At 41.7% G+C, this 25,043-nt stretch overlaps 1 protein-coding gene across 2 annotated transcripts; it reads right to left on the bottom strand.

Moving 5' to 3' along the window:
• Positions 1-366: 366 nt before the first annotated feature.
• On the bottom strand, positions 367-17,414 carry DDX23 (DEAD-box helicase 23). 2 transcript variants are annotated; one of them, XM_036761155.1, is made up of 17 exons: positions 17,328-17,414; positions 11,013-11,221; positions 9,821-9,925; positions 7,687-7,780; positions 7,504-7,569; positions 7,233-7,371; positions 6,865-6,998; positions 6,659-6,771; positions 6,281-6,424; positions 5,973-6,198; positions 5,584-5,729; positions 4,548-4,725; positions 3,741-3,983; positions 3,128-3,279; positions 2,651-2,759; positions 1,785-1,959; positions 367-1,315 (listed from the first exon to the last, which is right to left on the bottom strand). In XM_036761155.1, exons 2-17 carry the CDS (start codon positions 11,219-11,221, stop codon positions 1,092-1,094), a joined length of 2,457 nt encoding a protein of 818 aa, XP_036617050.1. In that variant the 5' UTR covers positions 17,328-17,414; the 3' UTR covers positions 367-1,091. The 2 variants fall into 2 exon arrangements, with proteins under 2 accessions (XP_036617050.1, XP_036617051.1); XM_036761156.1 differs by lacking the exon at positions 17,328-17,414 and adding an exon at positions 11,898-11,969.
• Positions 17,415-25,043: the final 7,629 nt, after the last annotated feature.

Below are 25,043 nucleotides of genomic sequence, written 5' to 3'. Positions count from 1 at the left end.
TTACCTTGCAAAGCTCCCTGCTGGACATTCAGTTTAATCATGGAAATAAGGGCAGGACTTTCACTGCTATCCTGCTGCTAACCTCACAAAAGCACCCCCACGCAAACACAGAATGCTCCTAAGTCTGTCTGGTGCGTGTCTTCCCTGGGTTCCAATATCAGTTCTTTTTCCCAACCTTTCTTCCAAGCCTTTTGGATCTGCATTGGCCCAAAGTTTCTACCCCCAAATGAATTTAGTAAAAATGAGCCCTGCTCTCCCATACTATTCCCACATATATCTAGAAACTAGGTTTTTCTTTTGTTTCTGTCTTCAAAATGTCAGGCAACGTCCAGGAGGTGAGCTAGCACATGAAACTGACTAAATACATACATAATGTTTATATATTTATTCCCAGAACATACAAATTTTCATCTCAGAGAATAGAAAACAGAACTGTTCACAGCTAGTAATTGAGATTCAGACAGCCAGTCCTACTCTGACCCCACAATATTTGTTTAAAAAAAAATACTCCCCTTGGGCCAGGAGTGGCTGAGTATGCAGAACATTTTCTCCCTGGCACAGCAGCTATACACAGGTCAAATGCTCTTGACTTGCTTTATAAGCCAAATGGGAAAAGGTGATCAAAGTGACCATGAAGGAAAGCTGCCAATGTCAAAGAGCCTTCGTGGTTTCAGTACCCCCAGATCACTCCAGGCAACGCTGCTGTGGCTAGTGCAATCAGAAGACTGTGCCAAAGAAGGTTCCATCCAGGCACCCAGGGGCCTGTTCAGTCTGGGGGAAAATGACAACCCAACGCCCAACTGAGAGCCAGAGGGAAGTCTCTACTACCCTAGGAGAGACCACAGATGGGTATGGTGAGGCCAGAGTTTGCAGCTGTTTACTTTACTCCTGCTTTAACCCCCACCTCTTACCTCCCCTTACAGTCCTAATCCTGGGCTTGGAACTTGTCCAAGGGATTAGGCAGGATGGTCTAAATGCTTCCATCAGCCCCCATCACTCAGTAGGAAGCTGAAAAAAACAGATGTAAAGGCCCAAAGAAAAAGCAGCAGGAAGCCACAGAGCATCTGACACCCAGGGAAAGGGCTGTGGGGTTAGGCAAAGATGGTCTCCTCCCGACGTTTCTTGGTGAGGATGGTGCCTGGCTTGTGCTGAGCATCAGGATGGTTGGCCAGCTCTGGGGGACAGGATGACACAGGGCTTTCTAGTATGGCCTGCTTTAGCTCATAGAAAACAGCAGAGTCCTCCTTGGTGAGAAAGGTGATGGCAACACCACTCTTGCCTGCTCTCCCTGTACGTCCAATACGGTGGATATAATCTGAAGAGTTGGAGAGAAGCTTGTAATTAGGTATATGTTCATTTCACTAATATTTATCTCTCGGCTAAGAAGTATCTGCAGACTCTAACCTCCTAGTTACAAGTTCTTCCTACATCTACGTCCTCCAGGGCACCTTGAGACTGCCTGGCTAGGACTGCCCCAGGGGCTGCAACTTAAGACTTTGTTTCCACATCCCATTACCTTTGCCCCACTCTTTCCCCCAACATCCGAGGGACATTATATTTTTCCCCAGTGGACAGGGGCACAGATTACTGGGACGTGAAAGAAAGATAAGGTTAGAGAAAGGGCTGAAGGTTTTCCCAGGGTGAGGGGCAAAGCTGGGTCTCAGCAGGAAAAGCTGGATAAGGATCTCCCGGGTGTGGTGCCTTTTGATACTGAGTATTAGACATGAAAGTAGCGGCCAAATGAGAATGATGGGCTTGGGAGATTGTCATGGCACACTCCTTACCTTCAATATTTTTGGCCATGTCATAGTTGACGACCATAGATACATCTTGAATATCGATACCACGACCAGCCACATCTGTGGCCACCAGTATGTCCTTTGCACCAGCTTTGAGATTGGAGAGGGCAAACTCACGCTGCTCTTGCCCCTTTCCACCATGGAGTGTGCAAGCATTGTACTGTGGAGAGAGAAATAAGGTCAGGAGAGAGTACTGCATTCAGAAAAGGACAGAAGAATTGCTGAAGGGATCAGGAAAAGAGACACTGACTTGGAGGAAAGAGCAATAGAAGTGAAGAGAATACTTCAGTATTCTAGGGGGTATGCTGTGAGAAAGAATGACTGAGACGAGTAAAATCAGAATAGGTAGAAGAGAGGAGAGGATGAGGAGTGGTAGGGTTGAACGGGGTAAATACAGGAAGAAAAGCAGACAGGAAGACAATGAGATCAGTTAGGACAGGGGATGGGAAGAGCAAGGGGGCTATACAGGACTGACTGCTTTGGTGAAGGTTAAGAGTTCAGTGGAAGGAATACACTCAATACCCACCACTGGAGAAAAGGAGCACAGACTGTATGCCTTAACCCCACCCCAGCTCTAGGCTTTTTAGAGGCCTGTTCTACTTTGCATCTCCAGACTTCTGACAGAGAAGAACCTTTCCTAGCCCCTTTAAATCTGAGTGGGACTCAACCACAGACTGCTGTGGTTGTCACTGCTAGGCTGACCTGGCTTTCCCTTGACCCTAAGATCATTCCCATCATACTGTCCTTGGCTTCCAGGATTCTGAAAAGGGGCAGAAAAGGGTTAGAAAAGAATCCCATAGCTTGTGGCCATTGCCCATTAGTCTAGGCTTCTTTCTTCCCCCAACACTCACCCCCATTTTTTCTAGGGACTTGGCCAGCACATCGCAGCCTTTCTTTTGGTTGACGAAGATGATGATGGGTGGGTCGAAGCCTTGCTCCAATATTGCTAAGAGTTTTTTCCTGGGTTAAGAAGAGAAAGATTAGTAAAAGGCAGGAGGCTGCAAATGAGCTCTCCAACCCACTGACTGGACACCCAGAACCACAGGAAAGTTGCCTGCAATGGAATGACCTACTTTACCCCAATACAGGCTCCCCAAGACTGCCTGGCACTAATAGCTGCCAAAGGAAAAATAGCAGAGCAGAGTAAGCAACCCCAATTTAACATTTTGAGTCTTAAAATTTATCATCCAAGTCCCCTCCTCACTCTGCTTCCCATCAATACTCTACCCCCCAAACCAGCTCTGGTATCTATGCCCTGACTCAGATGAGAGGTTATCTTAGAGTCCCTTCCCATTCCATCTTACCCCTAGTCAGACTGCCCTTTGTACCTTTTCTCTGACTCTGACATGAGGAACACTTTCTGCTCCACACGCTCATGGGGCTTGCCTGCAGAGCCAATGTACACCACAGCCGGACGCCGCAGGTAGCTACGAGCCAAACGTTCCACTGCTGGAGGCATGGTGGCTGTAAACATGACTGTCTGTTGGAACAAAAGACTACCATCTCAATCCCTTATCCTTTCACTCCCACCTGATAGTTTAACCGAGGATGTAGGACGTAAAGTGCTATGTATGAAGATAAGCTTTAACATGAAATTTATGCCTTAAAATGGTAGGGAAAAAAAAAAGGAAAACCATAATGTTATTTAAAGTCCTTTTAAGATCTCATTTAAAGAGTACAGGGCTTTCACGGGACTCTGACTTTCAGGATAATGGTAATGACGGAGTCTTATTTGCTAGACACTGTGAAAAACTCTTGTAAGGTCTGAATTAAATGCCCTATTCTCCTAAGCCATTGCCTAATCATGTCCTCACCACCACAGCGTCATGCCTGGTTAATAGTATTCTCTGCTGCCAACTTCAGTAAAAAAAGTACCCTCAGGATGAGCAGGTTCTTGGAGCATGCCCAACCCTCGAGCCCTGTCCAGAGATCCAGCCTTACCTGGCGGTACTTATGCTTGCCTGACTCAAAGTTTGCCAACATCTTCTCCGGATCCTCGGCCTCATCTGTATCTGGCTTCTGGTTGCTGACAGGCATGTGCTCAAGGATCTTCTGCACATCTGGCTCAAAGCCCATGTCAATCATCCTGTCGGCTTCATCCAGGACCACATAGGTGCAGCGGCTCAGCACCAGGTAGCGGTTCTCAAGCACATCAATCAGTCTTCCAGGGGTGGCGATGACAATCTGCAAGAAGACATTCTTTTCTTCTCCTTCCTGCTTAGTTTCCCCCGAGGAACAGCACATCAACCCTGGGACATTTGTAACACCCTGATGGCATTTCAGCCCCGACTATGTCTGGTAGTGCAAACTGGCCAAAAATTATGCTGCCCTAAGACCACCTTGGATTGTTCCAAGAAAGAATGGACTAAATCAGTAAGGAGGGTGAGCAGAGATAATATCCAAGGGAACTTTCTAAGGAGAAAGGACATATGAAGGTGGAATTCTATAAAGAGAGTGATGGAGGTAGGCAACTAAAGGCAGAAGGGCTGGACCTACTACCCTAATTCTTCTGAAGAGATGCTTCCTGCTTCCCTCTCCAACTCCGGGAGGAGAACCATATTTCGGACTTGCAAACTTATTCCCAGAGTGAGTTTAGAGGTATATATAGTTGTCAATTAGCCAGATAAGCCATATTACTCTTAATTCCACTAAATACCCACAGAAGGAGCTCTCAAACCAGAACCAAAGTCTCCTACAATGGAGATTCCCCTGAACCAGAGGGTTGACTTGTTGGCCAAACAAACAAACCTCACAGCCCATTCGTAGTCTGAATCCCTGGTCCTCTCGGGAGATGCCACCAATGACAGCCACGGTACGGATACCTAAGGGTTTCCCAAACTTGATAGTCTCCTCTTCAATCTGCTGGGCCAACTCACGGGTAGGAGCCAAGATAATTGCATAGGGGCCCTGGTCCGACTCTTCAATCCTGTGACAAATGAAACCACCCCATTTTCATCAACCTCAGTTCTTCCTCTAATACACCACTTCTCTTCTTCCTGTTCAGTAGGCAGGCCTTAAGGAGGTACAATCATCCTTAAGGGAAGCTGGAGAGTAAGGGGATTAAGGGTCATACTGTAGACTAGCAGGGCTCTCTAACTCCTTCTAATTTCTCATTTGTCTCTGGGCAAGACAGGCCTAACCCTAGCCTAGGAAGAATGTCCTTCCTATTCTTGAGGGCATTGGAACAAGATACTGAAATTCTACTCATCAACTATTTCACACCATGTGCAGCCAAAAAATTCTTCCTAATGTTTAAACTAAGTACTTTAAGTCTCGTTCAGACATTAAGAGAAATAAAAATTAGCTGTTCACCTTCCTCTGTGTGATCTCTCTTCACAAACTAGAAAACAATTATTAAACCATCCCTCTACATTCTGAGTCCCAGCTCCTTTCACCATGTCTGAGCGGTAGTGAACAGTCTTGGACTAGGAGTTAGAAAAACGAGATTCTAGTGACAGTTCTTTTTCTCACTAGTTATGTGACCCTGGATAATCTACTTAACCTCTCTGGGCCTCAGTGTCCTTGTCAGTAGAATAAGGGGTTGGACTAGATTACTTTTAAAGTCCCTTTCCAGCTATAAAATCCTATATTCTGTGATCCTGTCTGCAGTCCTATTCCTTTGCTCTGGACCTCATTTAAGATCTTTGGCAGTGGAGAACCCCCAAAATGGACCCACGTTTACAGAGAGGCCTACTCACTGAAGAGGCAGAAAAAAGAATTCAGAGAGTTCATTTGTTGCCTCTGCTCCCTTCCACCCAGCTTCACCCACTCCATCAGGAGTCACCTGTCAATTTTGGGAAGGGTGGTGATCCAGACCAGCAGGGGGATAAGGAAGGCTGCTGTCTTGCCACTGCCAGTCTCAGCCACACCAATGATGTCACGATTCTGTAGTCCAATAGGAATTGCCTGTCGCTGGATGGGTGTTGGTTCCTACAGAGAAGCAAGGAAAGATCAGTAAGTCCACACAGGATCATTCTACCAGGGATGGTACTGAAGCGGGGGATACACTCACCGAGTGAGGTTGTAAGGTAAAGAGACGCAGGAAATAAACAGAAATACCAACAGGCCAAAGCTTTTTGAAGAAGAATGCCCACTTAAGTCAGAAGAGACAGCAGGTAGGGAAGAGGCTGAGTTCTTGTAACTGCCACACAGGACCTCCCTGGCTCCACTCACCTTATAGCCACACTTGTCAATGACCTCCAAAATGTGTGGGGGTAGTGAAGAGTCTTTCCAGGAGCGGATGGGATTGGGGATCTTACCACCCTTGGTGGTAATGCTGTAGTCTTCCCGGAAGATGCGCCAATCTCTGTCTGTCATCTCATCCAGCTTTTTCTGTGACCAGTGCCTGTCATCCCAGCGCTGCTTAGCTTCTTTCTTCCGAAGTTTTCGAAGTCGTGCCCTGGGAGAAGAATCAGGACTCTCACACTCATTTCTGGGGAGCATTATATTTCACACCACCACTCTCAGCTCGGGTCACTTACTCTTCCTGCTCTTTCTCTTCCAGAGTGCGTCGTTTCTCCATCAGGTCTCCGTAGAAACGTGACTGTTCCCGTTTCTGCTGCTTCAGGTCAATGCCAGCAATAAAGCCTCGGCCTAACAACTGCACCTGGTGCCTTTCCTTGTACCTGGGAGTTGGAAAGGAAAAGGATAGGAAAAGTGGGTGTTCAGCTGACGAGTCAGGAACGTAGAAGAGCGACGAGCCTCAGCTCTGCTTCCTGACCAGGGGCTCTATTTTCCAGGAGATCAGGGTAAGGAACACTATTTCCAGTCACTCAGTTCTCCTGTTTAGTTCTGATTTATTCTCATTCCCGCTCCCGTTTATAGGGGTGTCTTCCTGTACAAGCACCAAAGCCACTCACAACGGGTTGTAGTCTATGGATGTGTCCTCAGAGGCATCCCACTCAAAGACAAACTTCCTGTCATTGAGGTGCCTCGTACGACGCCTCTTCTTCACACCGCCCAGGTAGCGTTCCTGCCCAGGAAGACAGAGCCCTGCCTGTGAGGCTTGGGTTCCACCGGCCTTTTTCACTTTCTTAGTGAGAGGTCGGTGAGGTCACGTAGATACCTTAATGGCATGCAGCTCCTTGCTCTTGTCCTTCTCCTCACGGATCTTCTGCCTCCCTTCCTCATCTTCATTGCCGTTCGTTTCTCTCTCCATTCTTTCCCTTCGTTCTCGGCGTTCCCGCTCTTGAGGGTCTTCTGTAGACCAGAAGAAAACAAAGGAAGCGTTAGCAGAAGAGAAGGAAATGAATGGGGGAATAAGCACAGTAACCAGTGAAAAAAAGAAAGAAAATACAGTCCTGGTATAAGGAGAATTTTGCTTCAAGGCAAATCTATTATTTCATCTTGTCCGTGTATCAAGACCCCAGAAGTTTCTCTCCTTCCTAGTCTCCCTGTCATCCAATCCACAGTTTCACCTAGAAGCGCACTCACCCAGCATCTTCCTGCCCAGGTCTTGGAAGTGTTTCCTTTTCTTTCTCTCCTCCTCGATCAACTTTTGCCTCTCTTCTACTTCTTGCTGCCGCCGTTTGAGGGCTTCAGCCTCTCTTTCTGCTTTAGAGAGGAACTTGGGCTGTACAAATGATTAGCACAGTCAATGAAGATACAAAATATCTAACCAATGCAGAGAAAGGAAGGGGCTAAACCCAGAGTTCTAGGCACCAGGACCTCCAGGGAGAAATAATCCAAATATTTAAATTCTTACCTTGGCCTCAGCTTCCTCTTCAGCCTTCTTCTTGGCCAGAAGTTCCTCCAGAGATAAGGGCTGGGCCTGCAGACATAAAGGGTACCTATTACTGGCACATAAAACTCTCCTTTCTCTGAAGACTATCAGTCACTAGGAAACGCAGGCAGTAAGTAAAGTAAAGGAATCTGTCCATTCCCTTACTTTTGGCTTCTTTTCCCCCTGGTCATCTTCTTCATCCTTCTTGGAATCTCTGTCCTTCCGGGATTTAGAGTCTTTTCCTCGGCCAGGGGATAAGCTTCAAGAGGAGGGGAAGAGAAAAATCCCATGTTACTGCTTTGTCTCGGGCCCTTTATTTATGCAAGCTCAGACTGAGCTCCGGAGTATGACAGAAAAGCTGAATGAGACAAGATCTGCTAATCAACCACCTCTTAAGGAATCATGGCAAACATGCCTTGTCTACAGCTGAGCAGGGACTGAATCTCTGTTCTCTATTTTACTTTAATTTCCTCCGCTAAGCCAATATGGTGAAATAAGTCTTCAATTGGCCTTTACAAACGTCAAAGCTATTTTCTCCAAATTGGTTGTAGGCATGACAAAAAATCTTACTTATCTGTAAATGATCCAAAATTAACATAAATGACTTCTTAGATCCCACACAACAGCCCTTACAGTCTCTTTCCCATTTATTAACAAATATTCCCTCTTCTTCTAGCCTCATCCTTTTTCTCCTGAGGTTAAGGTATGAAGAAATTTGAAATAACCTCCAAAATATCAGCATTTTTAAAAAAATATAACATTCTTCAATTTATCTCATATACTTAGGGCTTGTCAGAACTTTGAAGAAGATGCTGAAACAGTCTTATTTCTTATTCACTTGTGAATAAATTGAGGCACTAAACCATTACAATAACAAAACTGGGCAATTAATAGACTTGTACTTTTTTCCCCTAAAATTATACCTAAAGTCAAAGGCAAGTCAAAGGCTATATAAGAATTTAAAAAAATAAAAATCTAATAATGGTGTTTGATAACCCTAGGAATATAAAAATACTTGGGGAAGAACACTGTATTTGACATGTACTGTTCAGAGAAAGCAATTTGGTGGAAATCAGATTTAGACGAGTATCTTGTATATAAACCATAATAAGTTTAAAATGGATGCTGGACCTGACTATCAAAGGTCAAACTATAAAAACAATTAGAATAAAATAAGATCAGGTAACTTTCACAATGACTCTGGCTAGGAGAATTCTTAACCAAACAAGGGATAGAACTTTTAAAATAAAAGAGGTAATTTTGATTATATGAATTTGAAAAGCTTTTGAATGGACACAATCAATGCAACTGGGATAAAAGGGAAATCATGGATTGGGAAAATAAAAAGCTTACATCAAATATCTCTGATAAGCATCAGATATCCAAGATCTCTAGGAAACTAACACAAATACATAAGACCAAGAATCATTTTCCAACAGATAAATGGTGAAAGGATATGAATACAAATAGTCTCAAAAGGAGAATTTCAAACTATCAACAATCATATGAAACACTACCCCAAGTTGTTGGGGTTTCATCTCACATCCATTATTAACAACCATGTGAAACTACCCCAAATTCCTAATAGAGAAATATTAAAAAACACAACTGAGGTTTTACCTCACATCCAACAAACTGGCAATAACAATAAATGATGGAAAAAGTCAAGGTCAGAGATGCTGTAGAGAGACAGGTACACTAACATGTTATTGGTGGAACTGCAAATTGGTCCAACCATTTTGGAAAGCAATTGGGAATTATGCAAAGAAAGTGAATAAAATGTCCATCACCTTTGACCCAGAGATCTCAATACAAGGCATATACCCCAAGAAGGTCAAAAGTAGAAGCAGTCCCAGATATAGCAAAAGATTAAATTAGTGGAGCTTAGTAGCAGCCACTGCATAATTTCAAATGCCTTTTTAATAAAAAGGAACATGTGAACAAAGTCACCCCATGGGGTTAAATGCTTCATTGATTTTTATATGGTTTTACTGCTAATTCATATTTTTATATTACCTTCATTTCTGAATCTACTCCTCCCCACTCCCTTACCCGGTAAGCCATCTCTTATTACAAAGAAAAGAGAAAGAATAAAAAAGCAATTCAACCAAATACATCAACCAAGTCTAACAATATAGGAAACGTTCCATTCTCACAGTACCCCACCCCTGCAAAGAAAGAAGAGAGGTTATGTGCCAATAATTTAAATTTACTTTTATATGGACTCAGGGCCATTCATCATGCAGATGCAAAGGGCCAGGTGAGTTCATACGCAGACCTTTTCCTATTTCTCAGATACCTGGATCGTTTACGGTCCTTATCTCGTCTGTGTCCATCCTTGTCCCGGTCCTTCTTGTTTCGCTCCCTATCCTTGTCCCGATCTCGATCTTTATGTCGCCTTTCCCTGAAAGACAACAAATTTAAGGAATCATTTATGTCATTCCCACTTCAACCATAAGAATCTCCTTTTTCCCCTCTCTTTTCCTTTACCTCAAGCAATATTTTCCTTCATTATCACCCTAAAGAAATGTTTCTCAAACTGGGAGACAGGGCTCTTAAGGATGTCATGAATGAGATCTCAAGTCGTGTAGATCTGTTATACTGAGGGAGAAGGAAGTTGCCAAGTGACAAACAACAGCTGATTGATAATGGTAATAACTACAAATGACCCAGGATATGGAAAGAGAACTGGGTCAAGGCATATATGCACTTTGGGCACAATTACGAACACAATTTTACCTCTTAAAAGAGTGGTTCATCTCTATTTTAGAGTTGTAACAAGAGTAGCACAACAAAATTAGTTACTTATATACCTTTAATAATAATTACAACACTTTCTTTGCTTTTAATGGCTGTAAAATCATCGGCCATGCTACTGAGATGAGTGTGCTTTGTAGTGCTGTATCAATGAGTGCTTGGTCCGTAGTCTTTACATTTCACTGAAACCTGCAGTTCTTTCTCAGTATTTCCCACCCCGGATGCCTAACACACAAAGTAGACAGCAACAAAATATGATTTACAGAAACATTTGCAGTGTGCTGCACCAAACAGAGAATTCTCTATCTAAACTGCCTTAGGACAGAGACCATGTCATTTTTATATTCTGACTATTTGGTACAGTGCCTTGTACATAGCAGGTACTTAATGTTTATTGAATTCAACTGAATTAAATTCTCACTGGTGTTACTTTCCACATTTTAATATATATAACTAACTAAACTTAACACAAAATAACATTACCTGTGGGCCTCTGAAACAACCAAGTTTTCTAGCCTTAAAATTTGCATTTATAAAAAATGTTACAAAAGGTCCTCTATTTCCAGCCTCACTCTCCCACCCCTTTTTGCCACAGCCTAGCTGACTGCCTGTTGTGCTTATCCCAGGCCTAACTCTTTGACAAATGCAATGTGGAGTCATGGGAGCCACCCCAAGGGCTAGAGTGGGCATGAGTTAGAATCTCCAGTTCTTTCCCCCACACCAGAAACATTTACCTTTCTGTGGACTTGGACCTGGAACGTGAACGAGAATGGCTGCCTCCTCGTCGTCTGTCCCTTGACCTGTGACGCTTCCGATCTTTGGAAGGGGAAGACTTTCGATCTCTATCCCTCTCCCTCTCTCTATCAGGGGACCGTGACCTTTTCCTCTCTTCCTTCGAAGGTGATGTATCACGGTCCTTCTTATCAGTCAGCTCTCCTGCCATCTGTTGATGGACAACGAGTGGTGGTGAGGAAACAGGGTACTACTGAACCACAAAAACATCTCAAATTGGCCGTCTAAGTACAATGCTACGTCAGCTAGCCCTATCTGGACCTGAATAACATGTCTAAGGTCCAGAGAGGATGCTTGGGAGGAAAAAGTAAATAATAATAGTTAACATTTAATGCTTTACGGTTTATAAAGAGATATACGCACACACACTCTCTCTCTCATTTGATGCTTGTGACAACCCTGTGAAGTAAATGTTACATTTTATTTCCATTTTGGAGATAAAAAAAATTAGGCCTGAGAGAGGTTAAATAACTTGCACAGGGTCTCATAGCTAGAAGGCAGGTTTTGAACTCAGTCTTTCTGATTCCAAGCCCAGCACTTAACCCTACCACCCAGCTTCCAAAATCTAAAGAAAAACTTAGAGGTTTGGAATAACAATTCACAAGGCTGTTGATCTCAAAAGAAACCTGGTTTTGGATACTACAACTCACCTTCAATCAGACTAAGAAAACAGTACCATGCAGGAACAAGGAAGAAGTCCTGGGGTCCTATTTCTTATACTCAAACAGATCTCACTCTCCCAAGGACCTGAGACTTAGAAAGTAATACTGCTATTAGGGCCAACCAGATCTCACAACCTGGTTCAACTGCCATCCTGTCTGCATTACCTTGTCTCATCGAAGGGCTGAGCAAAAGTGATTCTGTTCCCCCTTCTGCCTGGGGTACTCTAAAGTCCCAACCTAAAGAGAACAACATTGACACTTTTACTCACTGTGGCTCAGTGTTTCCAAATGCCACTTGGTCCATCAAACCCACTTCAAGCACTCATAAACTGGGCTTTCATCCTCTACAAGTCCAGATCATTGGTTCTCTAACTTCTGACCACAAAACTTTTCAGTCTCATTTTATATCGTACATTCAAAGTGCAGGAGGGGACTGGCTGTGTCAATAAATGTATATGGGCAAGAAGAGAAAATCATGAATACTCTATAATGGTCTATGTCACTAGACCTGTTAACACTATACGGAAGTAAGTTGGTGACTGTCCCATTTTATACACCAACACTTGTAAAAATGAAGGAGTTGGATTAGAGTGCCCTTTAAGGTCCCTTCCAAATCTAGATCTATGATACCATAACTATGTAGCCCCAAGGAAAGTTCTTGAGGAAGTACTGGTCTATCAGGTTTTCTCCCTGTTTGAAGTAGCTTTTGCCCCACAGGGCCAAGTAGTGGAGGCACAAGGGCTGTGGCAATCCCTTCCCTGATGAAGCCGGACACTCAAAGTATCTGAGCCCTTCACGGTGATAACTACCTCTGTCCGCACAGTGCTTGTGCATAAATCAGGGGAGCTGCTCACTGACCAAGCAGAGCTTTTAGACTGCTTTCTCCAGAACCATAAGTGCGCTCAATAAACGTTCCTGAGTTACACTGATTCCTTGATTCTTTCCTCGCTTTCATTTTTCATATAATTTTCATATAATTACCAAGTATTGTTGATTCTACTTTTCTAATAACTCTCACATCTGTCCTCTCTTCCCTACTTCTATTACAAATACTCTAGTTAAATATTAGCACTCATTGTCACCTGATGCCTAGATCAGCAGTCTCCAAAGTGGAGTATACAAAATGATCCACTGGAGTAACTAATCATATGAAAAATGAAAGCGTGAATTGACTCAAAGAAGGAATAACATACACATTCAATTGGGTACAGAAATCTATCTAACCCTACAAGTAAGTAGGAGGGGAAGGGGATAAGAGGGAGAGGGTGCTCATAGAAGGGTGGGTGGATTGGGGGGAGGCAACAGTCAGAAGCAAAACTTTTGAGGAAGGACATGGTAAAAGGAGAGAGAGAAAAGAATAAACATGGGAAATAGGATAGTGGGAAGTACAGTTAGCAATTATAACTGTGAAAAATTTTTTGAAGTAAGTTTCTTTGATAAAGGCCTCATCTCTCAAATATATAGAGAAATGAGTCAAATATATACAAATAAGTACCATTCCCCAATCGATAAATGATAAAAAAACACGAAGTTTTCAGATAAAGTAATCAAAGCTATCTATAGCCATATTAAAAAAATGCTCTAAATCACTATTGATTGGAGAAATGCAAATTAAAACAATACTAAGGTACTACCTCATGCCTAGGTATACCTAGGACAGAAAAAGAGAATGATCAAAATATTGGAGTATAGGAAAATTGAGACACTAATGTACTGTTGGTGGAGTTGTGAACCAACTCAGCCATTACGTAGAGAAATTTGGAACTATGCCCAAATATTTATAGCAGCTCTTTTCTGATGGCAAAGAACTGGAAATTGAAGGGATGCCCATCAATGGGGGAATGACTGAACAATCTGTAGTATATGATTGTGATGGAATAGTATTATAAGAAATGATGAGCTAGATGCTCTCAGAAAAACCTGGAGAGACTGATGCAAAGCGAAATGAAGAGCACCAGAACACTGTACACAGTAACAGCAGTACTGTAAGATGATCAGCTATGAATGACTTAGCTATTCTCAGCAATACAGTGGCTCTGAAAGACTTATGAAGAAAAATGCTATCGATCCCCAGAGAAAGAACTGATGGAGTCTGATTACAAATCGAAGCATACTTTTAAAACTTTATTTTTCTTGGTTTTTTATTTTGGTCTATATTTTCTTTTACAACATGACTAATATAGAAATATGTTTCGCATGATTACACATGTATAACCTATGTCAAATTGATTGACTGCCTTCTCAATGGGGAAGGAGGGAGAGAATTTGGAACTTATCTTTTAAAATAAATGTTGAAAATTTTTTTTACCTATAATTGGGGGAAAATAAAATATTAAATTAAAAAATGATTGAAATTCAACATGACCAAAAGAGAACTTATTATCTTTTCCCCAAAACCTATCCCTCTTCCAAACTTCCCTATTTCTGTCAAAGGCACCACCATTCTTCCAGTCTCCCAGGTTCATAATTTTGGGAATTATCCTGGATAACTCTCCTCACCACATATTCCTCCACCACATCTCACACCAGACTTTGTTATCTGTATTCACAGTTACCACCTTAGTTCAGATCCTAATCATATCTCACTTAGATGGCCTCCTGATTGATCTTGCTGTCTCAAGCTGCTCTCCAGTTCAGTACATCCTAAACACCGCTGCCAAAGTGATGTCCTTAAGCATAGATCGAAACATGTCACTCCTCTACTCAATCAACTCCAGTGGCTTCCCTGCCTCTAGAATTAAATATAAATTTCTCTATTTAGTTTTTAAAGCCTTTCACAACACTGTCTCAAGCTATGTTTCCTGCCTCACTATACATTAGGCCCCCTCCTCTTGCACTGTGAGATTCAGTCAAATTGGCTTTCTGTTTCACAAATGCGACGTTCCACTTTTCATCTCCAAGCCTTTGCACTGGCTGTCCCTGGAATGCATTCTCCTTATGGTCACTTCATGTTCCTTCAAAAGAGTAGAGAGAATCCCTCTCCTCTTTAGGAAAACGCTGAAGATTACCTGGCAAGATAAAGTACTAGACAACGAGGTCCTTTCTCAAGCTGAACTGCCAAGCATTCCGACTCCAAATGCCCGAATGCCAAATGTACGTTTACCTAAGAGACCATTTTATGGAGAACTTAAGCAAGACAAATGCTCACACAGAGGTCAGAAGAAGTACAAAGACACTCTCTAGGTCTCTCTGAAAAACTTTACTATCAATTGTGGGACATGGGAGATGCTGGCATCCCACCCTAATCAAAGACACTGTGCTCTATGAGCAAAGCAGAATCACAGTAACATAAAGGAAACATGAGATGCACAAATCCAGAGATATCTCCATCCCAAATGTTCAAATGAACTATTTGTGCCTGACCTGTGGTAAAGTCTTCCAAGACTGCCACAAACACACTGTACCTTTACCCCAACGTCATGATGTCATTGGTTCTCTTCAAGTATGAAGTATGAAGTCTTTCCTGATACCAACTGCTAGTATTCTCCCTCCCAAACTGTCTTGAACTACTTTGTATTTATTTTCTTTTGCATAGTCTTATATGTACTTATTGTCTCCCCGACAGAACTTCCTTGCAAGCACAGATTGTTTCACTCTTTGTATTTGTATTTTCAAGGCCCACAACAGCTCCTGGTACATAGTAGGTACTTGATACACATTTAGAGATTGATATTAGCTAATGATTGTATAAAGCTGTCACAATAAAATATATATTTTTTAAAAACCCATAAATTTTGTAGGTTTTCTACCTATAAAAACTCTCATGTTTGCATACCTTAAAAACAAAGAAACTTGAAAACCAAATTTTCTAACCTATTTAAAAATCTTCCAAGTGAAGAGTTTCAGTGCTTCAGCAAGAAAATGCACTTGCTAAAAAATACAAACATGGGGTAAGGGAAAATGAGCTGAGGATAACTCCTTGCAAGAAGTGACCACTATGTAAAGTTGGATGGAAATCTACAGGACAAATTTCAACAAAAATGTTTGCATGGTGGTGGAAGGGACTGAAAAATGTATACTTTGATTCAGCCTAAGCATAGCCAATGATATCCTTCTTCCATGTGGATCTCTATGTCTTATGAAGCTTCTTTTCTAGCTGTGACAGTCATTAAAAGCAAATATTAAAATACACTGAACTTAGAACAAAACCTTCAACCAAAAATCAGTGTTAAACCAAGATTTTAAAAAATAATGAGGAACATCACAATTTGGTCACTAAAAATGTTACTTAAAAGCTTTTTTTGTATCATTAATAATGTTTATGTCATTCTTTTAAAATTTCCACCTTTGCGCCTGTTTTATTATGAATACGTATATGATGTACTGATATGTAATACATGTCATGAGAGGTATACAACAGTAATAATTTACAAATAGGATACTGGATCTGTGATTTCATTTTAAAATAAAGACACACCTCCAGAATTATCTACTGACGAGTGCGAAATGGAAAAAGTTTGGAGACCACTGTCCTAGGCTTTGCAATGGCAAGTCTTCCTACCTTTACTCTCACTTTTTTTGTATTCGTCCTTCATGTTGCTCCCAAACTGACTTTCCTTGTCATGTCATTCCTCGGGCCAAAATCTTTCAAAGGTTCCCTATTTAAACCTACCAAATAATGTTCAAACTCCTCAGCCCAGTACTTAACACTTTCTTCAACCTTTCTAGGATCCCATACTCCCTGCTCCTGTCAAATTGGCCGATTTGGCATCCCTTATGGAGGCTTTTAAGTTATGTTTTGGGTTTTGTTTTGGTTTTTTTGCCATACTCTTCCCTATGCCGGGCATCATCCTCACCTTTATTAACCTTTTAACCTCACCTTTATTGATTAAAATTATTATTAAGGTTAATGCTTTTGTATTAGATTTTTACTTATATCTTTTGTTTTAAATTTTCACCTTCTCCGGCTTCCCAGTCATCCCTTATAACAATCCACTCATACTTTCTGAAGCTGGAAAAGTAAAACGTGTCTTCCTTAAGTCTTTCCAGATGTAACTGGGAAATGTCTTTTCCACACTTGGGCTTCTTAGGCACTTATCCAGGATTAGTCATTTGTGCTATGGGCCACTGCCTCTATTAGACTACAAGCTCCAAGAAGAGGGAGGTCTTTTCTGCTCTGAACTTTTGACATCCCCTTCCCCCCCAAGTTTCTCGGCTTCCCTCTCCTCCCCACTCCCACCCCCGTGCCTAGCAGAGTGCTCTGGCTCAGCACGCAGGCGTCGTATAAACGCCAGCCGGCTCTAGGGCTGAGGGTAGGGCCCCGGCCGGGCCGGCTTGGGGTGGGCGATCAATGTCCCAGGGGCTCCCGAAGAGCCCTTTTCCGAGCAGTTCCCGGTCCTGCAGGGCCCAGCGCGCGTCAGAGGCGGAAGAGGCCCCCACCGCCTGCCGCCCGTCCGGAGGACCTCCCCGAGGCTGCAGGCAGGTAGTCAGAGTATCCCCACGGAAGGTCCACAGGATGCACCACGTCCCCGCCCTCCTGAGCTTCCTGTATCCCCAGGGCGCCTCCGCGAGCCCCACTCCCGTTCCTGATTCCCCGGGGGTTGGGGGCCTCGGAGGCCCCATTTCGTCCTTGTTCCCAGGGAGCCCGGGACTCACCACACCGGAGCTGAACCGCTCAACGCGGCCTCAACGTCGCAGAGGGACCGCCATTTTTCCCGGTTCCTGATCACCCAGACGGCACCTGGGGCCGCGCGCCAAGCTGGGAAAGCGAGTCCCCGGCCTCTTGGGCCTGGGCTTGCCACACGAACAGAAAACTACAGTTCCCAACGTGCATAGCGCGGGCGATCTGTTGAGGGGGCGGAGCCGCTGGGCAATGTGGTTCTTCCAGGGCGCCTCCTAGAGTGTGGTGTGGTATCCTGAGTATAACTAAGATGTACTCGGAGGGCTTGCTCTGGGGTTCCACAATTGCACAATTTAAAGCTAAAACAGATCTCAGCGTGATGCCCAACTCCTTTTTAAAGATGAAGAAAATGAGGCCATTTTATTTGCCTAGGCAGGCAAAGCTGTCACGCCACCTGTTTTGCAAAGCCCAAAGACACTTTTTGTGCCAGTATAATCATGAAGAATCAGGCTCCATGTCTTTTTTTTTTTTATGGCGAGGTTTTGGGGGGGGGGGCGGGGTGATGGCGAGGCGTGGGGCGTGGGGGTGGTGGAGGCAATCAGCATTCGTTAAGACTAGGCATTGTTCTAAACCCTCCATGTACTTTCAGTTCTTCCCAAAGCACTGTTTATTTCTGTACCCTTCTTCATTTCGTATGCCTGGGCACATGCACAGGCACATCTTCATCTCTTTAAATAGTTCTCCAAAAAAAAAAAAAATATCCAGAGCTGGCTAGCTTGCTTTTTTGTGTGGCCCCAAGGGGGTGTGGGCTGAGCCTCCCAGCTCCTGCGCCTTCATCACACTTCCTAGACCTTGTTATATGGGAGCGGGTTTTCTTTTGCATATGCGTTAGACTGGAGGGTCACTGAGGTCCCTTTGAGCTCTCCAATTCGATGATTCCTTTACATCAGTGATGGAAAAAGCTGAGCAGGCGACTGGACAAAAGGAAAGAGGCGGGAAAAAGGCAGAGAGAATGGTTTAATTAGTCTTCCAAGTACATTAAACAACCTTTATGGAGTTAGGAATATGAACCCCCAAAGCCACGGACGAGGGGGAGCTGACGAAGAACAATTGGAGAAGATACAATTTGGGGCAAAGGAAATTAAATGAAAGGAATGGGGTTCTGGGAGAAGAAGCTAAAGGGGTATAAAAGACCCTTATATAGAATATACATAATTATATCTTATATGATAACATGTATACGTAAATAACACTACAATTTCATTGATGTCTCACAGGGCAAGAAAAGGGGGGCAAGGCTGCCAGGGTGTATATTTTCCAAGGCCCAAATGTCAAGATAGTGAACTGTAGGAAAGGCTTTTTTTTTTTTTTTTTTGATATGTCTGGTGTCTCTACTGCTTGTCTGCAGTTTCCTGTGTCTTCAGCTTTACGCTCAGCTGTCAGTCTGATGGATGCATGGACACGCTGCTCCTTGCTCCTTGTTTGCTCTTATACTCTGCTGGGCACAGCGTCTTCTCTCCTACACCCACATGCTCCTACTACTGTAAGACATTTTGCTTGGAGAAAGATCTCCTCTTTGCACTCTGAAAGAAAAAGTGAAGACTGACTTTTCTCAGAGCTCTTTTGATTCACTCTTGAGCAGTTATTAAATTAAATTAAAGCTCTCGACAAGCATTATCTCATTGGACCCTTGTGGTAGCCCTGGGAGGTAGATACTACAGGTATTATTGATTACTTCTATTTTGCCACAGAGGGAATAGTCTCAAAGGTGTTAAATTTTAATAAACTTGCCTTTTGGAATTGTTCTTTATTATGAACAACAGGTATTACCTTATCTTTGTTATTTTAGTTTATAGCTGAAGAAAGCTTTTTATTTTAGGACACTTAGTATCCTTTTGACATTTTAATTGACTGGGATTGTGAAAAAAGATAAAGTAGATGCCTAAAAGATAAAATAAAATCTATTATTATAACTAACTAAAGCCTATTCAGATGTCCCAAGAAAAGAGAAATGAGTTTTCCAGCAGCCAACTTCCTAAGATCTTTCTGAAGTTTGTTAAATAAATTTGTCACTTGGTTAGGAATCCATTTTTTTTTTTAATCTGAGAGATGTTATTGTAAAATTTCTTCAGTGGATCCCTGCAAAACTATAGGGCATTCCCAAAGGAGGTCTAAACTTAACCCTGTAGGAGGACAGCAGCCTGGATTAAGAAGAAATCAAACTTGTGCCACCCCGCCCCCCTCCAAAAAAAAAGAAAAGAAAAAGAAATCAAACTCAAAAAAGTTCCAAAATTGGTTGGGGCTTCATAAAAGGGATTAAGCACTTAGAGCTCATTATTTGGGGTTTTTAGGCCATCAGGTAAATCTTATCTTAAGGAACTGCAGCCCATAAGAATCTCAGACAAACTATCTGGACTGATGCCACAACAGGGCAGGCTGTGCATATCTGCTTAAAAATTTATTAAAAAATAAATTAATATGAGTGAGTGCCACAAGAAGTTCTAGGTGTATTTCTAGGCACTAGTAATTCTAGGAGTGCAACATGCATACTTCGCGTATCAGCTTCTGTACTTGTAATAAACGCAATAAGACAAATTTCAGTATGTAATAACGAATAAATGAAAAGGCATAAATTAAGTGTGCACTGTATACCAAGCACTGTGTTGAAGATACAAATACAAAAAGACAGGAATTTTCTTCCCTTTCTTCAAGGAGCTTACATTCTAATAGACAAGACAGCACATATGAGCGGTGATATGTTGAATTGGAAAGCAGGGTGGGTGAGCAGAGCCATAAGGAAATAGATTGACACACTTTTACCAGGAGTAATAACAGAGTTGATTTGAATATGGTTTCAGAATTGGAAGTGGGGGAGGGGATGTGCATGGCAGCATGTCAAATGGTGACAACACGGCCATAGGGTAAAGTAAAGCTTGACTGGAGCTGGGCCTAGATGCATCAAACAACTGAGGTGACCACAGGACTGGAATTCCAGGGATGAAAGTCCTATGGGACTCAGTTTAAATTTTCTCAGAGCAACTGGTCTGGCTTGTAAAGGAAAGACATCAAAAACTGACTAAAGCCTAAAAAAAAAGAGAGAAAAATACTGATTCTTCTCCAGTGGATTCCTGTAACTAGAGCGTCTAAGAGGGAGATTTTGAGATTCTTTTCAGTGGGTTCCTACAAATGCAAACCCAAGATAAGTCCCAATTGATTCCACAAAGTATAATATACTAAATATATACTATATACTATCATATATATATACATTTATAATATACTATATTATATACTATATATATACCCCAGGCCCTGACTGCCCTCTTCCTCCCAATTCCACTTGCAGGTCAGATCCCCTGGGGTGGTATTATGTAGCAAGCAATATTCATTCATTTGTATTCTTCAGAATTAGGAAGGAGAGCACTTGGAGTTAGAAAATTCTTAAAAAAGTAAATCATGTACTTGTGCACTTAATAAAAAACAGGCTTCAAACTACAGAGGTGGGACATTATGGAAACACCGGAGTTCAAGTTTATTAGCTCTGTCCGTCACACAGGAGCATGGGACAGGGGCAACTAATGTCTCCAGTAGTGCAGTGCTGTTGGGCCACCGATGTCCTTGAAATGCCCCCACTAGCCTTGGTCTTAGTCTGCACTGTATGCTGCTTCATTGCCTGCTTGTAGCCATCACTGCCTCCAGTTTCAAGCTCAGCTGAAATTCTGACCTAGGCCACTGCTCTGTACTCTTCAAAAGAACTAGAGCCTACCATTTATGACCAGCATGGGTCTTAAGCTTTGAGATCTGTCTCCTGAGCACCAGGATCCATCCAGGAGCTAGACTCTCAGCTGCTCTAGCTGCCCAGCCCAACTCCCCAACTGGACTTCTTCTGTTTGCACTCTGAAGTAGTGGGATCTCCTACGGTAATGTGCTTTTACTGAAGGCACCATTTCTAATAGAGTGAGAAGAGGAATTCCCTTCTCTCTTTTGTTGCCCTCTGGAGGAGGTACAAAGAAAATGATGAAGAGGGGAACTTATTTTTCTCAGAGCTCACTGTCTCAGCTCACCCCAGAGTTGGCTAGCTTGCTTATTTTTAGCTATGGAACTGTGAACTTTATTATATGCAATATGGTTTTTTTAAAGATTTTTTAAAGTTTAAAAAATAGTAATAAAATAACTATATCATCACCTTATGAGCTTCCTTCTGTTGTCTTTTGCATATTTTTTTAATGTTTCATTAATTCTCATTTCTTTCTTTTTTTTTTTTGGTGCATCACTAACACTGCCCACCCCTTCTCCCCAAAGAGAAGCCCTCCTTTGTGAAACATGGGTATAAATCAAGCAAAACAAATTCACGTGTGTTTAGAAAGTTATGTCTCATTCACATCTCTTCCACCAACTCTTTGTCAAGTGGTGGGAAGCGTCATTATTAGTCTTCTAATAATTGGTCACTCAAAACTGTTTTTCTTTACACTTACATTCTATTTTAGAGGTAGCGGGTGGCTCAGTGGATAGAGAGTTGGGCCTGGAGTTCTAATCTAGCCTCAGATACTTCCTAGCTATGTGACCCTGGGCAAGTCACTAAAACCTCTGTTTGCCTCTGTTTTCTCAAGAGTAAAATGGGAATGATAAGAGCCCCTAGTTGTGAGGATCAGATGAAATAATATTTGTAAAGCACTTAGCCCAGTGCCTAGCTCATAGTAGGCATTATATCAGGGCTTGTTTCCTTTATATTTACTGTAGCCATTGTATAAATTGTTCTCCTTGTTCTGCCTTTTTTTTTTTTTGCTTTTTTTGGCAGGGCAATTGGGGTTAAGTGACTTGCTCAAGGTCACACAGCTAGTACCTGTGTCAAGTGTCTGAGGTCGGATTTGAACTCAGGTCCTCCTGACTCCAGGGCCGGTGCTCTACTCACTGCGCCACCTAGCTGTCACTGCTCTTTTCACTTTGCTTCAGTTCATGTGAGTCTTACCAGGTTTCTCTGAATCCATTCCTCTCATTTCTTACAATACAATTATATTCTGTTATATTACTTTATACCACAGAAAAGACAGTTTTGAAATATCAAAGAATTCCCTATGAACTGGTCCAACCATTCTGGAGAACAGTCTAGAACTATTCCCAAAGGGCTATAAAATTGTGCACACCCTTTGACCCAGCAACACCACTCACTGGGTCTATATCCCAAAGAGCTCAAAGAAATAGGAAAGGGACCTATTTGTAAAAAAAAAAAAAATGTAGTAGCTCTTTTTGTGGTGGCAAAAAATTTGAAATTTAGGGGGATTCCCATCAATTGAGGAATGGCTGAATAAGTTGTGATATATGATTGCAATGGAATGCTATTGTAGTACGAGAACTGACAAGTGGGATGGTTTCAGAAAAACTTGAGAAGCCTTATATGAACTAGTGCAAAGTGAAGTGAGCAGAACCAGGAGACCATTCTACATAAGAACAGCAATATTTATAATGGTGATCAACTGTGAAAGACTTAGTTATTCTGATCAAGACAATGATAGAAGACAATTCCAAAGGATTCATGATGAAAAATGCTAATCACTTCCAGAGAGAGAACTGATGAACTCTAAGTATAGATTGAAACATACTCTTTTCACTTTATTTTTTCTTGTTTTGTGTATGTGTGTGTATGTTTTCTTTTGCAACATTGCTAATATAGAAATATGTTTTGCATGACTTCACATGTAAAATCAATGTCACATTACTTGCATTCTCATGTGGCAGGTGAAAGATGAAATGACTGAAGAAACAAAAGTTTGAGCTTACAAACTATTAAGCAATGCATGCAAATTGTCTAACAAATCGGGACCAGGCCCCCTTCCTCAGCTCAGGGATGGACCCCAAATACAGAGGGAAACAGACTTTTATACACGAAAAACAATCAAATAAGACCAATTAGTTAAAAGACAACAATTAACCAGGGTACAACTTTAGGCAATCTGATTACTAATTGGAGGAAAGATTAGGGACTTTCCAAGTTGGGAGGGAGAGAGTGAATAGGTACAATTCCTTGAAATCAAGGAAAAAAAAAGGTGTCCTACTCTCTCCAAGTATCTGTAAACGATAAAAGACAAACAAACATGGAAACGATAACTGATCGATCAGTACAGGACCAGTTTTCAGATGAGACATATGGATTGTTTGAGTTGTATGTATAATTGTGAAAAAACTCCTTGCATCAATCTTAGGATCTGATTGGGTTACTTGTCAACATAACCTGAGTCCTTACTTAAGGGTCTCCAAATAGGTAGGGATAGTTCAGCTTCCCAGACACGCAGGATTAGGTTCAAACAATGCAATAAGGTTTTCTCTCAGTTCCCACAATTGATGAGTTTTCTCACAAGACAGAAGTTGGACTAGACCCATAATTGAATAGAAAGGGAACGGAGCTAGATAGCTCCAGAATTGAGTCACAAGATAGACAGTGTGGTTCACTCAATTTCCAATACCACTTGCTATTCTAATCCCCTCAATTCCTTCACTTAAGGGGTGGAAGAGAATTTGGAACTCAAATTTTAAAAAATGAATATTAAAATTTTTTAAAATGAAGCTGAGAAATATTTATCAAAATAAAGAAAAATACATATTTTTTTAAAAAAAGATCTAAGAACTCTGGCCAATACAATGACTAACCATGATTCCCATGGATCAGTGATGAAGCATGCTACACAACCACCTGACAGAGAGGTAGAGGTAGAGAATGAGATATATTTTTTTGGACATGACTAGTGTGGGAATTTGTTTTGTTTGACTAAGCATATTTATTACAAGAGTTTTGTTTTTCTTTCTTTTCTTTTAAATGGTAGGAAGGAGTGGGGGAGAAAAAGAAAATAGATTGTTGTTTATTGAAAGCCGTTACATTTTTTAAAAAATTACATATCGTAAGTTGTTTGTCCATTGCCCAGTTGATGGACATCCAATTTGTTTCCAGTTCTTTGCTATAGCAAAAAGGGCTGCTATAAATAGTTTTTTTAAATAATATTTAATTTTTTCCCAATAGCATGTAAAAACAATTTTTAATATTCATTTTTAAAAATGTGAGTTCTAAATTCTCTCCCTCCATCCTTTTCCCCTTCATTGAGAAGGCAAGCAATTTGATATAGTTGTGCATGTGCAGGTGTACAAAATGTATTTCTAGATTACTCAAGTTGTGAAAGAAAACACAGAACCAAAAAACCTCAAAAAACAAAACCACCCAACAAAGCCAAGAAAAACAAAAAAGTTTTTTTTTTTTAAACAGTATGCTTCAATCTGCATTCAGACTCCATCAGTTCTTTCTCTGGAGATTGATAGCATTTTTTTTATCACGAGTTCTATGAAATTGTCTTGTATCATTGTATTTCTAAGAATAGTTGATCACCACACAACATTGCTGTTACTGTGTATACAATATTTTGCTGTTTCTGCTCATTGCACTTTGCATCAGTTTATGTAAGTCTTTCCAGGTTTTTCTGAAATCACCCTGCTCATCATTTCTCATAGTATAGTTACATAGTTACAATCATATACCACAACTTGTTCAGCCATTCCCCAATTGATAGACATTCCCTCAATTTCTATTTCTTGGCCACCACAGAAATAGGTGCTGGCATTTGCCTATAATATTCCTGAGTGTTTTCATTTTGGGATCTCTTTCAGGAAGTGATTGGTGGATTTTTTCAATTTCTATTTTACTTATTTTCTTCAGTGAGCTTTTGTACCTCCTTTTCTACTTGGCCAATTCTACTTTTTAAGGGGTT

Source organism: Trichosurus vulpecula, chromosome 5, assembly GCF_011100635.1.
Source record: "Trichosurus vulpecula isolate mTriVul1 chromosome 5, mTriVul1.pri, whole genome shotgun sequence".
NCBI classification, from domain to species: Eukaryota; Metazoa; Chordata; class Mammalia; order Diprotodontia; family Phalangeridae; genus Trichosurus; species Trichosurus vulpecula.
This window is presented reverse-complemented; position numbering and strand designations above follow the sequence as displayed.

Bases quoted from the DNA above. Each gene is read 5' to 3' on its own strand.
- DDX23 (XM_036761155.1), bottom strand. From the start codon at position 11,221: ATGGCAGGAGAGCTGACTGATAAGAAGGACCGTGATACATCACCTTCG. The intron at 3,280-3,740 runs GTAAGGCTGGAT...TTGTTCCAACAG, and splicing joins GCAAGCATAAGTACCGCCAG to ACAGTCATGTTTACAGCCAC. The intron at 2,760-3,127 runs GTACAAAGGGCA...TTCTTAACCCAG, and splicing joins ATGTCAGAGTCAGAGAAAAG to GAAAAAACTCTTAGCAATAT.